The following is a 16,057-nucleotide window of genomic DNA, read 5'->3' as shown; positions in this document are numbered from 1 at the left end:
CCCCCCTCTCATTTCTGCAAGCGCAGAGCTGCCCTGCTGAAGGAGGCTGCATCTCAGTTCCACTGACTGCAGCTGAATGCCACCTCCTGGATCCTAGTGCCAGTTGTGCTCCCCTTCTGTGTGCTGGGAGCCTTACGGCTTTCTGTACAGCAGTGAGTGCCCGTGGTGGGGCTGGGTAAGAGGGGGAGGAAGCAGTGGAAGGAGTGAGGGGAGAGGGGTGGGGGCTGAGGTGGGGAAGTAAAGGGGATAGGGTAATCGGGGGCGGGGGGGTGTTATGTGGCATCCCCTCAGCAACAGCTGGGGCTTCCCTGTTAAGCAGGCTCATCAAACCCTCACCCTGGCAAGCCCGACTCCTGCGCCATTGAGCCCCAGCCAGCGGCACCTGGACACCCCCTCCCCCGCACCAGGCTCCCATGTCCCCAGAACCCTCCTCCCATTGAGCCCCACACCCGGAAACCCCCACCCTGCCGAGCCCCACCCACCTTCACCTGGATCCCCTGCAGAGTCCAATTGCCTCTTCATCTGGAATCCCACAATGAGCCCTTGTGCATCCAGATCTCCCACTGAGCCACCTGCACCCAGATTTCCCCACACAGAAACTTCTCACTCCACACTTGGATCCCCCCACACTAAGCCCCTCCACACTTGGATCCTGCTGGGCTGAGCCTACCCACCCCCACCTGGTGTGCCTGGCCAGGGGTGCTGGAACAATTTTTATAGTAGGGGTGCTGAGAGCCATCAAAACAAATTGTAAACTCTGTATATAATGGAAACACTATAATGTATAGTGCAGCACCTCCTGCTCCTCTAGTTCCAGCACCTATGCGCCTGGTGCAGAGGGACAGGGCCCCAGGGTGATTCAAGGGAAGGCCCAGCCCTTGCACTGTGTCAGGGTTGGGTGCAGCCTCACTGGCGAGTCCCTGTACTGGGGGAGGTGGGGGCTTTGGCGTGATTTCCTATCTCAATGCAACCAGTGCCTTGTGCTCCCCACTGCCATGCTGGCGCCACATTTATTTATTTATTGATGAATACATTTTGCAGAATTAAAAAAATATTCCCCCCCCCCCCCCCACACACACACACAGAATTCTCTCGGGGTAGTAAATATTTGCTAAAGTGGATTTTGGGTTGCAGCTTGTTTGTGTCCTGATGACTTTGCACACTTGTGACTCCGTAGCATGCAAGTCTTAGGTGAAACAATAACCTTTGTTTATTAAAATTAATCACCTTGATCGCTCGATCCATCAGTCCTCATATAGATTGTGCTAATCATATGTCTTCCATTCTTCTCTTATCCTGGCCTTCCTTCTCCATGTGCGGCCATGCTTTTTTCATGATAACCACTCAGCCGACCTCCAAAGAGATAGGAAAAGTTTATTTCAGTTTCTGTGGATACCACTCAGCAGTTGCTGCAGTCCATCGATTGTCAGTAAGCCTAGCTATATCCCCGGCCCCTTGTATTTTACTGCTTTCAACAACAGTGTCCTGCACTCCATTCTGCTGTCTGATCACTTCATTGGGCACTCGGTCGTGGATTCAAATCTCCAGAATTCTTCTTTTCATCGTCCTCTCCATGATACAGTTGTTGCTCCTCTATCTTTTTCTGCACCCATGTTTCGCTCACGTACAACATTGCTGGCAGTACTGTTGAGTTGAAGAGGTTGGTGCATGTTGCCTTGTTGGTTTTTCCTTGGAGGACATCCTGGATAGAATTGAATGCGTGCGCCAACCAGCTTTCTTTGTCCGAGAGTTCATCTTCCTGATTATGACACATGTTAATTTCTTGGCTCAAATAAGCATATAGTTAAATTCTTCTATTTATTCCCCCTTGACTATTATTTGGGCCTTTTGGCAAGGCATCAGACCGCATAAATTTCATTTTAGAGCAGTTCATTTTCAGTCCGAATTGGCTGCTTTTTGTGTCGAGTTCTCGCAGCATTTTCTGTAGTTTGATAGTGTGTTCAGCAATCAACATGATATCATCCGTAGTGCAGTCAGAGTTTTCTTCGTTTAGTAGTTTGATGTAGTTGTGTCAATGCCCTGCTCTGCACGAGCTTTCAGCATGGCACTGATCTCTAGGCAGTCAAACGCTTTTTCCTAGTCAATGAGGGCAATGCCTAAAGGGAACTTTTATTCTATTGAGCACTCCAATCGCTGGTTTATAGTGAAGATATGGTCCATTCTGCTGAAATTCCTTCGAAAACCTGCCTGCTCTTTTGGCTGCTGTCTGTCCAGACTCTGAGTCACTTTGTTGTTGTTGTTTTTGGTGAACAGTTTGTAGACATGAGAGCAGGCATATTGGACAATAGTTCTTTAGATCTTCATGATTGCCCTTCTTGTACAGCAAAATGTGTTGGATTCCTTCCAACTAAATGGTATCTTCTGTATTTCCAAGTAAGGGCTAAACCTCTGAGCAGGGGTTTCCCAGAGGTCTTGGCCTCGAGCTCTGATCGTTTCGGTTGTCAGTCAGTTTTTTCCGGAGCTTTTTCTTCCTTCATTTGGTAAACTGCATGTCAAACATTGCTGACTAAGACCCAATGTGTTCCAAGACCAACACTACAACAGACCAACGAGCACGTACTCCTGGTTAAAATTAATACCTAGAGGAAATCAGGTTGCAAGGCAGATGTGTGAGGGTATGCACTTAAGTGTTAGGTTGTTGTTAGTGGATACCTTAACAATATTTGTTGTTTCATTACAACATTGAACATTTTCTCCAATTCCCAAAAGCTTTTAAAGCAGTTATGCCATAGAACAGGTTTTAGATCCCATGTGCTTTAGGAAAGCCCCTAAAATCAAACCTGAGTTTCTGAAGTCTGTTTAGGGGAATAAAGTATTATGAAGCTAGTTGTGACTTGAGTTTTGTTTCTCTAATTCAGTGCGGAAATGTAAACATATCTTCAAATGCTAAATATGTACTGTATTACCTACAATCTGTACTACAAAGAAACACTTCGGTTACATTAGAACAGCGGTCTCAAACACGCGGCCCGCGGGGCTCTTCTGTGCGGCCCACCAAGCTCCCCGTGCCCCCCACCCCTCTGCCTACCTCCAGGCCAGGGGTGGGCAAACTAGAGCCCATGGGCTGAATCCAGCCCACGGGATTGCCCCCTGTGGCACTGCAAGCCCCGCACCTCTCCCTTAAGCGGCTGGCAGCATGTCCCTTTGGGCCGGAGGGGAGGAGGCAGAGGGCTCCTGCATTGCCTCGCTTCAAGGTACCGCCCCCCACAGCTCCCATTGACCGGGAACAGGGAACCACGGCCAATGGGAGCTTCATGGGAGGTACCTGGAGGAGCAGCAGCAGAGCCCTGTGCCCACCCCTGCTCCCCCAGGGGCTGTGGTTCCGGCCGGTTCCTGGAGCGGCGCGGCGTGGGGCCAGGAGCCTGCCCTGGCCCTGATGCGTGCCGCTGCCACCCCAGAGCCGCTCTAGGTAAGCGGCACCAGGCCGGAGCTCGCACCCCGCACCCATCCTGCACCCCAACTCCCTGCCCTGAGCCCCCTGCCGCACCTTGCACCCCTCCCTCACCCCATGGTGACCGAGAAGGGGCAGCGTTGGGGTGGGGACTTTGGGGAAGGGGGTGGGAAGAGGCGGGGCAGGGGTGGGCAGGAGTGGGGCCTCATGGAAGGGGTGGAGTGGGGGCGGGGCCAGGGGCGATGAGGGTGTCAGTGATGCGGCCCTCGGGCCAATGCACTAGACCTCATGTGGCCCTTGTGGTCATTTGAGTTTGAGACCCCTGCATTAGAAGTACCTTTTTTTTGGTTAAGATAATGAAATTTCCTAAAGAATCCAATGTGTAAGGTAGAGTGTTAACTCAAACTCAGCTTTTATCTTATTTTGCAGTGGAAAGTCATTAAACATATTACTTTCATAAAGTAGAAATTTAACTTAATAGGGTGGGAAGTATTAATAATTTTTATTCTTGTCAGGTCAGTTTCTAGAGACTGATATTTGTAACTGGTAACTCATTTAATTACTTTCTTTTGTTCTAGCTGCAAGTTATTCAGTGTATTGATGTGGCAGAGCAGGCACTGACTGCCCTGGAGATGTTATCACGCAGACATAGTAAAGCTATTCTGCAGGCAGTAAGTATTTTTCCCTAATAGAAAGAAAAAGAATACTTGCTTGAAGTTTTTGTTTCCTCTTTTGATGGCTCCTAGACCACAAACTGGGTGGTGCACAAGTTCTTCCCAAAGAGTAATTAAAGCCCAGAAATTTCTGTCACTGTATTGCCACTGACAGAGAATACTTCTCTTTAACAGCTTTCTGTATTATAGGGTGGGTTGGCAGACTGTCTGCTGTATCTGGAGTTCTTCAGCATAAATGCCCAGAGGAATGCACTAGCTATTGCTGCCAACTGCTGCCAGAGCATCACACCTGATGAGTTTCACTTTGTTGCAGATTCTCTGCCACTGCTTACACAAAGGTTAACCCATCAGGTAAGAAGCCATTATAAAACATTGATTAGTCATTTTGACATGCAGTGGATCTCTCCCCCTGTCTTGGTTTATTCTCCCTTGTTTCAGGTGTTTTTGATAGTGGTAAATTTATCAAACGCTGACCTTCCAAGGGGGACTTCCTGTTAAATTTTGGCCAAGAAAAGTCCACACTGACCGGTTGTAGCTCATTCCGCTAGGGTTCAGGCAGCCTCTGTGGTCTGCTTGGGTAACTTCCCCATATCAGAGAGATCAAGAGCACCAGTGTGGAGCTTGAGCCACTGATTATTGACAGGTGTAAGCTTCCCGGTTGCATCTTAGTTTTGGTAGGCTTCCACTTATCCATGTCCTAGCTCCAGGGCAACTGCTAGTTAATCACCAAGTGTATAATCTGTGTTGATAATCACCTGAAGAGAGAACAGTTTACAGTTGACAGAAACTAAGATTCTTTCAGATGTTGCATCCACACAGATTCCATGACCCACTCTCCATCCCTGCAGATAGGAGTCCTGCTTCAATGGGATTTTTATGATGTAAGGAACTTGGTGTAGGTCGTGGCCACTCTGCCCTTTAAGCCCTATTGCTACAGGGAGCAAGAGGCTGCTCAGGGCACAGGCATGGCCCCAGCAGATAGTGCTGTTCAAAAGAATCTGATCTTGTGCTCATGGGGCACACACGCCCTGTGAGTGGAATCTGTGTATAAAAACATCTTGAACCACAGTTTTGCTGCAAGTTAAGTAACATTCTTTCCAGTTGCTCTGACCTTGATCTCTCTAGGTTTGGCAGCATGTTACTTCTACTGATTACTTTCTTAATGAGGAGGATCAGTGTGAGTTAGTGTCACTTTAAAAAAAAAAAAAAAAAAAATTCTTAAATCTTGTAGCATTGAGGATTATAAGTGTGTAATGATGTGTGAATATAGTCAGTACTAAAACTTTATTGCGGTAATGGAATAATTGGCAAAACCAATAATAACTCATGTCCTAATATTGTGCATATTAATGTTAACCTTAAATTACTAACTTTGTACATATTGTAAGTATACGCCAGGTTATTTTTAAGATAGAAAAACTGGGGATGAGTTGCATGTAGGTGAGTGAGCAAACATGACTACCCGCACAAAAAACAGAAGTTTGATTTGGCATAATTTCAGCAATTTGGCAGAAGGTGATTGGAGAAGCTATATGTGGGAGCAACTTTGAAGCAAAATTACAGAAACACTAGAAAACTGTTAAAGATTTTGGGAGAAGTGACTTTTTTTTCCTGGGAAGCAGGATTGACCTCACGCTGTGAGACTTCAGTCTTCTGTGGCACCTGTATATCTTGGCTGCTTAAATTTTTAAACTTTTTAGCATTAAGGCTATTCTAGGTTTTCCACTTTTGAGAAATTGTGTGACTATATTAAACTTGTATTTTGGAATCTAAAATGGAGTAACTCTCTTGGGTTCAACTGATAGTCTTACAGGGTGAGCCATACCAAGAAATCTGTTTGGGGAAGGTGTTCTTGGCATAAAGAATTTGAGGGTTAGTTTATCACTTCTAGATTGAAAGCTACTACAAATAGGGTTTCAGTGATGGGTTTTCTAGGAGGAAGGGGACTTCGTGTAGAATCATATCTAATACAGGCTCTAGAATATCTTTCTATATATATATATATATATATTTTTTTTTCAATAGGACAAAAAGTCAGTAGAAAGCACTTGTCTCTGTTTTGCACGGCTAGTGGACAACTTCCAACATGAGGAGGTAAGTAGTTTCTCTTTTGTACTTTTTAAAAAAATGTTTTTTATCAGAATAGAATTTTCTAAATACTCTGCCTTTTTCCTTTTTTTCTTTAAGAATTTGCTTCAGCAGGTTGCCTCTAAGGATTTGCTCACAAATATTCAGCAACTGTTGGTAGTGACTCCTCCCATCCTGAGCTCAGGAATGTTCATCATGGTGGTGCGCATGTTTTCCTTAATGTGTTCCAATTGTCCTACACTAGCAGTTCAACTTATGAAGCAAAGTAAGTGCATGTGTTCTTCCTGTACTTCCACTTTTTTTTTTTTGACATGGTACTTTTATTAGAATGGGAAGCATAGTGTCCACAAATGTTTTAAACACTCCATAATCTATAATATACCACACTTGCCCATAGAAATATGTAGAATAAGGAAAAAGCAATAGTGACACAATATTTTGACTGGGATACAAAGTTTGGTTTGCAGTGTAATTAGATGGAGAATTCAGTTCTTTTTATCTTCAACTTTCAACTGTCACTGGATGATTAAACTAGTTTTGAGTCAATACTAGTTACTTAAACTAATTCCATCACAACATTACTACAAGTAATTGTTCCAATTACGTTTATTGGGTGGGAAAGTTTGCATTAAATAAGCACTGTTCTTAAGAAATGCTGTGAAAGAACATCAGTGTCATTGTGCTGTTGTCTGCAGTTCTGACTTAGGACATTCTTTCCCCCATGCTGATTGGCTTTTATTCCAACTTTCCCCTCCCCTTACTAACCTCAGCCTCAGTACTCTGCATGCTTCCCTCCTTCCTTCTCTATCCCTATCCCCATCTCCTCCTTATCAGTCTTCCCTCTCTTACATTCTTTCTGTTTAGCTAAACCCCCAGTCTTTTTAAAAAAAAAAAAAAAAACTTGCGAACCATCACTGTATGTTCTATCCCTTTCCCTACCCTTTTGTCTTCTACTTAGACTGTAAGCTCTTTAGGGTGGCAACTGTCTATTCTGTGCAGTGTCGGTCACATTAGGGCACTATCCTCTGACCCCGGGACAATACTGTTCTATAAAACAATTGTTTTAAAGATATTGCAGAAACACTTCACTTCCTTCTTTGTGGAGCCTCAAATGGGAGTTGTCAAGAACAAATTGATCTTGTTCCACGAAGTCCTCAAGAACTTTATGAGCTTACTTCTCTTATATGGTAAGTCTTTTACACAATCTTATTTTTCAAGTTTGATTGACGTACTAATTTCATGATTACTGAAATGAAGGCTAATAGTTTTCAAACTGCTAATGCTGGTACATAAAAAAAAAGTGTTACCAAAAGTTGATTTGATGATCTTTTCAGTGAACTGATGCCTTGCCTGCCTAAAGAAGGAATCTTTGCTGTTGATACTATGCTAAAGAAAGGAAATGCACAAAACACAGATGGGGCAATTTGGCAGTGGCGAGATGACAGGGGTCTCTGGCATCCCTACAACAGGATTGATAGCCGGATAATTGAGGTAGTATTTCAAGCATACGTTTTAAGTATATCGGTTGGTGTACAGGTTTGACTGCTGCTTCACTTCTCCGTCCTTGTTGTAAAACTGGCTAATATAAGTGCTAACCTTATCACAGCTTCATGCTTGAAATGTGAAACTAAATGCTTGATTATGCAGTATTTCTGTATTCCTTCGAAAATGGGTGAATTATTAAACATCTAGTCAGCTACTTGTATAATACATTTATCAGAATTGCACTTTTGCACCTCTGATTTAAGAGCTGTCTCACTCTGGGAATCTCTGTCCACAGAGCAGTCAGAGTACGCTGAATTTTCACTTCGGCAGAACCTAAAGGCCTCAGCTGAGACCCTTATTTTGTACTGAGAACTATTTAGTAACCAAGGGTGGTGCAGACAGTGCCTTTTAGGATTTTGAGGTGAGGCATCCAAGCTGTTAACTTTCATTTGCCTTGAGATATGAAATCCTGAGGTTGGATAGAAATGAATTGTATCCAGAATGCACAAGGACATGATCAAATCATTGGAGAGTCTCAAAAGGTATCTCATCCCGACTGCTAAATACTGTTTATGGGAGTCATAGTTCCTTTATGGAGCAAGGCCGAGTAGGATGATTTAAACCCTCATTTTTAAATGGAAAAGTGCCTTTATATCAAAAACAGTTTTCTGAAAGTTTTCTAACATGCTTATGTATCTGTCAGACAGAATTTCTAAGCAAGATATCATTCAGCACACTGTAAAATGGGACATAGCACTCTGTTTTGTTTCCCATCCCTTGTGGGGCATGAGGTTATTTATAAAATGACCTCCTTACCTGTCAGTATTTTATTTTTAAATTGCTTCATTTTGTGTTTGTTCATTCTCAGGCAGCTCATCAGGTTGGGGAGGATGAGATAAGTCTGTCTACCCTGGGGCGTGTTTATACTATTGACTTCAATTCTATGCAGCAAATCAATGAAGACACTGGAACAGCACGTGCCATTCAGAGAAAACCTAACCCGTTAGCTAATAGTAATACCAGTAAGTACTGTTTTTGAATTATCCTGCATCTCTGTCTGTGTCTTATTTATACTATATTGCTCAATGTGCTGTCTGTTTCTCAGCTAATCAGAATTGTATGTTTTTGAATTTGGGACTTCAAACTTTGATTACTTGAGTCAAGGCTACATTTAAGCCAGAGGTGAATTATTGACTAAAATGTCTTAATAAATCACAATATTAATTCCATGAACTGGAAGTAGTTCCAGAAATTTTTATCAGCTGCTGTGTGTAAGTTGACAAACTTGAGGTTGGAATAGATTATTCTCCCCTGCCACATTCTGGAGTGTATACCATTTTCTTAGGGTACGTCCAGACTGCCCGCCGAATCGGCGGGTAGCGATCGATTTTGCGTGGATCGATATATCGCGTCTCATCTAGATGCGATATATCGATCCCTGAATGCGCTCCCGTCGACTCCGGAACTCCACCGGAGTGAGTGGCGGTAGCGGAGTCGACGGGGGAGCCACGGACGTCGATCCCGAGCAGTGAGGACGGGAGGTAAGTCGGGATAAGATACTTCGACTTCAGCTACGGGATCTTATCTCGACACTGCCCCCCAGTGTGGACCAGGCCTTAATGTGGGTAGTCTTAGATGAGGATAGTAAACTTTCTTTAAACATCTAAATTCTGAAGACTCGCTTTGCTTTACTTCAAAAACTTATTGTAAGAAATATTGATGTAAACTCCCAACAGCATCTTTCAAGAATAGAATAGTACGATGGATACCTTCTTATAAATGTGTTAGATCCACCAGAAGTGTCATGTATCTGTTAAAACAACTTTATTTTCTTGTTCTGAATTTAAATAGAGATTAAACTTACCACTTCAGTTTAAAAAACCAGAGGCAAATGCCAGAGTGAAAGTGACGTGAACGGCACAGTGACTCAGGTGTCCAATCTGTGTTCTTTTCTAGGTGGACATTCAGAATTAAAGAAGGATGATGCTCGAGCACAGCTAATGAAAGAGGACCCAGAATTGGCTAAATCCTTTATTAAAACATTGTTTGGTGTTCTTTATGAAGTGTACAGCTCTTCCGCTGGACCCGCTGTTAGACACAAGTGCCTTAGAGCAATTCTTAGGATAATTTATTTTGCTGATGCTGAACTTCTGAAGGATGTATTGAAAAATCATGCCGTTTCAAGGTGGGTTTTTTGTGCTTGTGAACAAACCTTTTTAAAAAAGCGCTTGGGCATTAACCTTATTTCTCAAAAGTGCTGAGATGAGAACAAAGCAGTTCACATTGACCTGTGGGTGTTCAGCACTTCTGAAAATCAAACGGTGTCTAAATATGCCTTTAGGAGCCCAACTGTAAACATTTTTTTAAACATCTGAACCAAAGAATCACTATGGATAGATGCTAGTTACACTGACTGTAATAGTCAAATAGTGATGTCAAGCGTTTCCTTAGTTTCTAAAACTAAAATATTGAGCCAACTTACCTACAAATTTAAGGACCGATTAACTCTAGTATTCTGATTGTGCAGACTGTAAAAGAGGACCCTTATAGCAGAAGATGTATAAGATGAGTTGGTGGTAGCACAAAGCAGCCCCAACTTGGTACCCTAGGAATGGGTTTAGGGACCAGAGTAGCCTAATATGTGAGGAGGCAATGCACTGAATTAGCAACTCTTCATGGAAATTAAACTTCTTCAGGGACCACTTCCTGCCTGTGGGATGAATCTTTTCTAATTCCCACCACCACCAACATGCATGCATGTGTGCACATGCCTGACTAAGCATAGGGATATAGCTGGTTAAGGGAACCGTAAGTTACGCCACACTTGCCACCAGCTTTTTTAATATTTATATGTAAAAATAAAAGGTGTGATACGGGGTTTGCATTTGAGTTTGCTACTCTCTATTTTTAGAGGATCTAACTTAATAAATAAGGTTTATTGTAAAAAGATTTGAGAAATCAAACTTTTTAAAGCAGACATTTTCTTTTTTAGTCATATTGCCTCCATGCTGTCAAGTCAAGACCTTAAGATAGTAGTTGGAGCCCTTCAGATGGCAGAGATCTTAATGCAAAAATTACCTGACATTTTTAGTGTTTACTTCAGAAGAGAAGGTAAATGTACTTTTTTTTCTTTATTTACTCTTAATCTGAGGTAATAAGCAAAATTCTAATGCATGTTTCTTAGACATGAATTGAGAGCTTATGCTATTAAACTGTAAATTAGACATCTACTATGTGCAAGAAATGGAGGTTACTATAAAAATAATATAAGGGGAAATCCATGCAAATTTTTCCTTTACCTTCTTCCCCGTTCATATGGCTATCAACCTTTTCTTGGCATTAAATGCTTGTTTTTCTGAAAGTTTTTCAAATTAGTTTTAGCAGACTTATTTTTAGACTAAGAATACTTGTTGAAATAACATTGACTATGCTTTATTTGGTTATACCAAGTAATCATATTTTTAAAAAGTCTGGATTTCCTGCCAATCTACTGATGTTCTCTGCCATTCCTATGACATTTTGACACTGATTTTCTTTTTGGATATCCTGACTAGTACAATAACCATATACTTTCTATGACATTTAAGGGATACTTTCAAAATACTGTTGAATACTGTCATTGGGGAGGGGGGTACATATTGATATTTGCAAGAGTTGCATGTCTGAAGATTAGCATAAACACTTTGTTTTTAACTTTGGAAAGGGGTGATGCATCAAGTGAAAAATCTAGCCGAGTCTGAGGCTTTGCTGACAAGCCCACCAAAAGCATGCACTAATGGATCAGGAACGCTGGGTACCACTACAACAATAAGCACTGGGACAGCCACCTCTGCCAGTAATGCAACTGCAGATTTGGGGTCTCCCAGCTTACAACACAGCCGGGAAGACTCTCTGGATCTGAGTCCACAGGGGTAAGTGTTCAATTTGTGTTTGTTTGAAGAAGGGCCTGATTCTGAGAGTCACTGACCCATAACTCTGACTGCAATGGCAGTTGTGTTGCTCAGAATCATTAAAGATCAGGCTGAAAGTTGTTAATATTTTATGAACCCCTAAGGCAAGAACGCTACAGTGCTTTGTCTATAGTCTGTACTTAAGTAAATGATCACAGTGTGATAGTCACAGAATCAAGATTTTAAATCTTAAATTTATTTTTGTTCACATAACACATAATTTTGCATGATTAGATAATCAAGATTTCCTATTACGTGTCTATAGACAAAAGTAATATTTACTCAAGTTTCCTGTATTATTTTACCAACACTTTGAAAATCCTGGAAAAAAAGTGTTTGACTTTGGCTGCTGCAGCAACAATGCACTTCAATTTAGTGTATTGCATTAAGGAAGTAAAATTTCATAAAAGAAAATTGACAAATGACAACTTGAACATTAAGTGTATTAAAAGTGATTAGCTACTGATAAATCTTGTTGTAAAGAGATGCAACACACCCTAGTATTGCATAATTTGAGAGACCAGAAGATGGAACAGCAGCCCTCATGCTTTCGGCATTTTGAGGAGTGTTGACCAGCTCTAAAGGAATGGTCGGTGCCATGTGTGGTGCCTTTTTGAAGGTGGCTAGGAGGGAAAGAAACAAGAAAAGGGGAATCCTTGTGAAAAAACTTGCTTTAATGCTTAGTAAAACTTGTAAATGTCTGGCAATAGATTATTTTATTATTTAATTTTTAATATTAAAGGTTTAAATACATTGGCATATTAAAATAGGAAAGGTGACATAAGTCAGCCTGTTTTAAGTCATAACGCCACCAAATAGACTTGGAAGTGCAATGTTTAAGTTCTTAGTCATTCAAAAACTGGGAATATTGATCCCAAACTAAGTGAATGGTAAGCTGCTATTCTGTGGGTGCCCAAAGATCAGCAGTTAGATGTTTCATGGTTGTTACGTAACATTCAGATTTGGGTTTTGTTTTAAAAAAAAAAAAAAAAAAAAAGCACATTCCAATGAAGTAAAAAGTAGATGTAATCTGCTTATTTTTAACTTTTGACAGCCGACTAAGTGATGTTTTAAAGAGAAAACGACTGCCAAAACGTGGGCCCAGAAGGCCAAAGTATTCACCTCCAAGAGATGATGACAAAGTAGACAATCAAGGTAAATTAGTTTTAGAATAGACTGCAAAGTAGTCAATAAAGACTATTAGATAAATGAAAAGACGTGCATTGTGCCCACTAATCACTTCTTAAAAACAAAATAATCTCAAATATTTAATGTGTACTAAATACTTTTGACAGTATAACAGAGAGGATTCTTGGTAATTTGGGTATCTCTGAATGTGCTTTTTAATTTTAATTCTATCCCATTCTTTTTCTCTCCCCCTTCTCTCCCCTCACTCCCCCCCCAAGCTAAAAGCCCTACAACTACTCAGTCTCCTAAATCTTCCTTCTTGGCAAGCTTGAATCCTAAAACTTGGGGGAGATTAAGCACACAGTCTAATAGCAACAACATTGAACCAGCACGCACAGCAGGAGTCAGTGGTCTTGCAAGGGCTGCCTCAAAGGACACCATATCTAACAACAGGTAACGTAATACATTCTGTTCTAAGAAGTAAAACTCTGTTCAGTAAGGATTAAATCAAACTACTTTCAAACAAGGTTACTTGATGCCCTGAATTTCAGCAGTTAGCCTCTTTGAGTGAATGCTGAGAGCAAGCAGTGGAGTCGTGTGTGGGAGAGGAAGAAAATAAGATGGGGAAGAGAGCCTAGGGAGAAAAGTTGAGATGGAGGGAAAGGAAGCAGAGTAGAAATTGAAAGAGAATAGGTAGGAAAGAGTGGAAAATTTAGACCGGGGGTGGGGGGTGGGGAAGAACTGTGATATGGAGAAAATGGAAACCATGGGAGAGCTTTCTAGCATCCCACAGGTTTGGCCTGGAGAGAAGGAGCACTTTATTGTGGTCAGAGATCACATACATAGGAACTGGTGCTCCCCATCTCCCAAGCATTACTTGCATATCATCTGAAAACTTGTTACACTTGCTTTGCTGTGTGTATGTGTAAACTGAGTGTGCAAATGTTAAATGTGGCATGCATTTATCAGCTTGTTCTTGTATTCTTTCTTGCAGAGAGAAAATTAAGGGTTGGATTAAGGAACAAGCTCATAAATTTGTGGAACGTTATTTTAACTCTGAGAACATGGATGGAAGCAATCCTGCACTAAATGTATTACAGAGACTTTGCACTGCAACTGAACAACTCAACCTCCAGGTTAGAACTGGAAACTTGATTTGGAAGGGGTTTTTGGAGGCAATGAAAAGGATTAAGTGGGAAAAGAATTGCTATGCTCATAAGGAAGTACTTATTAGTTTCTCTAGATAGCGTCTCAAACATCATCCTAGTTATGAAATCCAAGAGCCATCACCTTGAAACAAAGGAGTGTTAGTACGCAAATAAAGGTGCAGCAGTACTACTTAAGAAACTTAATGTATCTAAAAACCTTACTTCTGTATAAGTTCTTAAGTGACTTAACTTTCATTTCTAATTCTTATTTTTCCCCATTAGTGATTTTTCAAATAGCACTTTTTCAGTTACTAAAATTCCTATAATTAAATGGCTGTAAAGCACTATTAAATTTCTCTCAGATCAATTTTTTTGAGACTTTCATAGTAGAATCTGTGGCTTGATTAGGACTTCAGAGAGATGAGTGCAAAAGCTTAGCATTTTCTTGAAGAGGTAGTAGTACTCATTCATCCTGACCAATTTTAGGATCCACTCAGAAATTAGACTCTAGTTTTAGAACAAAACAACTCCTGTGCTATATATGTGTTGTATTTGTCTCCTTAACAGCCTTAAAAGCAAGGCAGCTGTTACAGTTGAGATTCTTGTTGGACAGTGGCACAGGCTTCAAGTTCATTTAAAATCCACACACACTTAAACTGGAAACAGTGATCTACACAGCATGGTGGGGGGGAAACATTATGAAATGTAGAACATTAAATATCTTTCTTTTGTATTTTGCAAAACACACAACAGCACCTTTTATAACTTTTTTTTTTCGTATTAGTGGCTCCTTTTCTAAATGGGACAAACTGCGATCCTGTAACAATAGTTAGTAACAAGTAACATCTAACTAAGATTTTTCACTTCAATTATAGAAATTACTTTCCTGTGTTTTCAGTTCACTTACTTAGTACAGAATTGTCAGCGCTTTTCCTGTAGTAAGTTTCACAGTTTTCCATCATTATTTCCCCTTTTGTATAGGTCTTCCATTCAGCAGCAGGAAAATGTAAATAAAATCACTGTTTTGGGCAATACTAATTGTGGGTGTTCTGCTGAGGGTACTAAAGTACAGAACCTTACCTTAATACACTTTTTCTTTCAGGTGGATGGTGGAGCTGAGTGCCTTGTAGAAATCCGTAGCATAGTCTCTGAGTCTGATGTCTCCTCATTCGAAATCCAGCACAGTGGGTTTGTTAAACAGCTGCTGCTTTACTTGACATCTAAAAGTGAAAAAGATGCTGTAAGCAGGGATGTCAGATTAAAAAGGTTCCTTCATGTGTTTTTTTCTTCTCCAGTAAGTTCAGTGTATTTTCCATTTTAGTGTTTTTACGTAGTGAGCAGTATACATCTTCTTTATGATTGTTTGTGGTCCAGCAACCTCCCTACCTTCAGAGCATGAGTGTGCCTCATTAGCGTTTTACTAATATGACAACTTTAAAAAAAAACAAAACACAAAGACAAAATATGTGGCCTGCTTAAGTTGAGAGCTACTGTTGTTCCTCTCTGATACAGACTGTACTCACTGGGGAATTACCACACAACAGGTGATAAGATTTTCCAGAATGGTCAGTTGCCTCTGGGGAGACAGAGAGAGCCACTGGATAAGATGCACATAATGGAGAAGGGGGGACATTCAGGCAATAGCAATTGACTGTTTCTGTTCATTTCTCTTGGGAGTAATGTAAGCGATTGGTTTGGCTCATCAAAGAAAAGCACAACTGAAAGATGAAAATGTGTAAGAAAAATCTGAAACTTCCATTAAACTTAATGCCCATAGCTAAAAGGGTGGGAATATTTTAAATATGTAAGGCTGTTACTGGGTTTTAGTAAACTTAGAAGTAAAGATGTCATTCTGTGTAGCAAATTGTTTGGCAGTTTTGGTTATCTTTGTGTCGACTATTAAGTCATCTTAATATTGTAGAAATTTCAAGAGACACTGCATTTTAAAAAAATCTACATTGTTTCAGAATGCATAAGATCTTTTTAAGACCTAGTATGTGCCAATTTTATTTCAGTCTTCAATATCAAATGAAGGACACTTGGAATACCATGTCTGTAGAAAACTCTGTATACTTTAGCATATGATCAGTATTTATAGTAAGGCAAATCCAAAAAGCTTAGCAGTCTCTGTTTTTAAGCAGTTGTCCACGTGAACCAGTCTGCGCAATAATT

The 16,057-nt window shown here is 41.0% G+C and overlaps 1 protein-coding gene across 6 annotated transcripts in view; it reads left to right on the top strand.

Annotated features, from left to right (window-relative positions):
* Positions 1-16,057, top strand: part of TRIP12 (thyroid hormone receptor interactor 12) — a 165,618-nt gene that overhangs the window by 97,951 nt on the left and 51,610 nt on the right. For all 6 annotated transcript variants that reach the window (XM_045031305.1, XM_045031304.1, XM_045031303.1 and 3 more), the window contains 14 exons: positions 3,991-4,083; positions 4,276-4,437; positions 6,112-6,180; positions 6,274-6,439; positions 7,244-7,361; positions 7,509-7,665; positions 8,528-8,681; positions 9,616-9,844; positions 10,652-10,770; positions 11,363-11,570; positions 12,664-12,764; positions 13,016-13,190; positions 13,732-13,873; positions 14,988-15,179. In XM_045031305.1, coding sequence (XP_044887240.1) covers positions 3,991-4,083; positions 4,276-4,437; positions 6,112-6,180; positions 6,274-6,439; positions 7,244-7,361; positions 7,509-7,665; positions 8,528-8,681; positions 9,616-9,844; positions 10,652-10,770; positions 11,363-11,570; positions 12,664-12,764; positions 13,016-13,190; positions 13,732-13,873; positions 14,988-15,179 — 2,085 coding nt within the window. The remainder of the gene's footprint in view (positions 1-3,990; positions 4,084-4,275; positions 4,438-6,111; positions 6,181-6,273; positions 6,440-7,243; positions 7,362-7,508; positions 7,666-8,527; positions 8,682-9,615; positions 9,845-10,651; positions 10,771-11,362; positions 11,571-12,663; positions 12,765-13,015; positions 13,191-13,731; positions 13,874-14,987; positions 15,180-16,057) is intronic.

The sequence above is a fragment of the Mauremys mutica genome, chromosome 9, assembly GCF_020497125.1.
Source record: "Mauremys mutica isolate MM-2020 ecotype Southern chromosome 9, ASM2049712v1, whole genome shotgun sequence".
NCBI lineage: Eukaryota > Metazoa > Chordata > Testudines > Geoemydidae > Mauremys > Mauremys mutica.
This window is presented reverse-complemented; position numbering and strand designations above follow the sequence as displayed.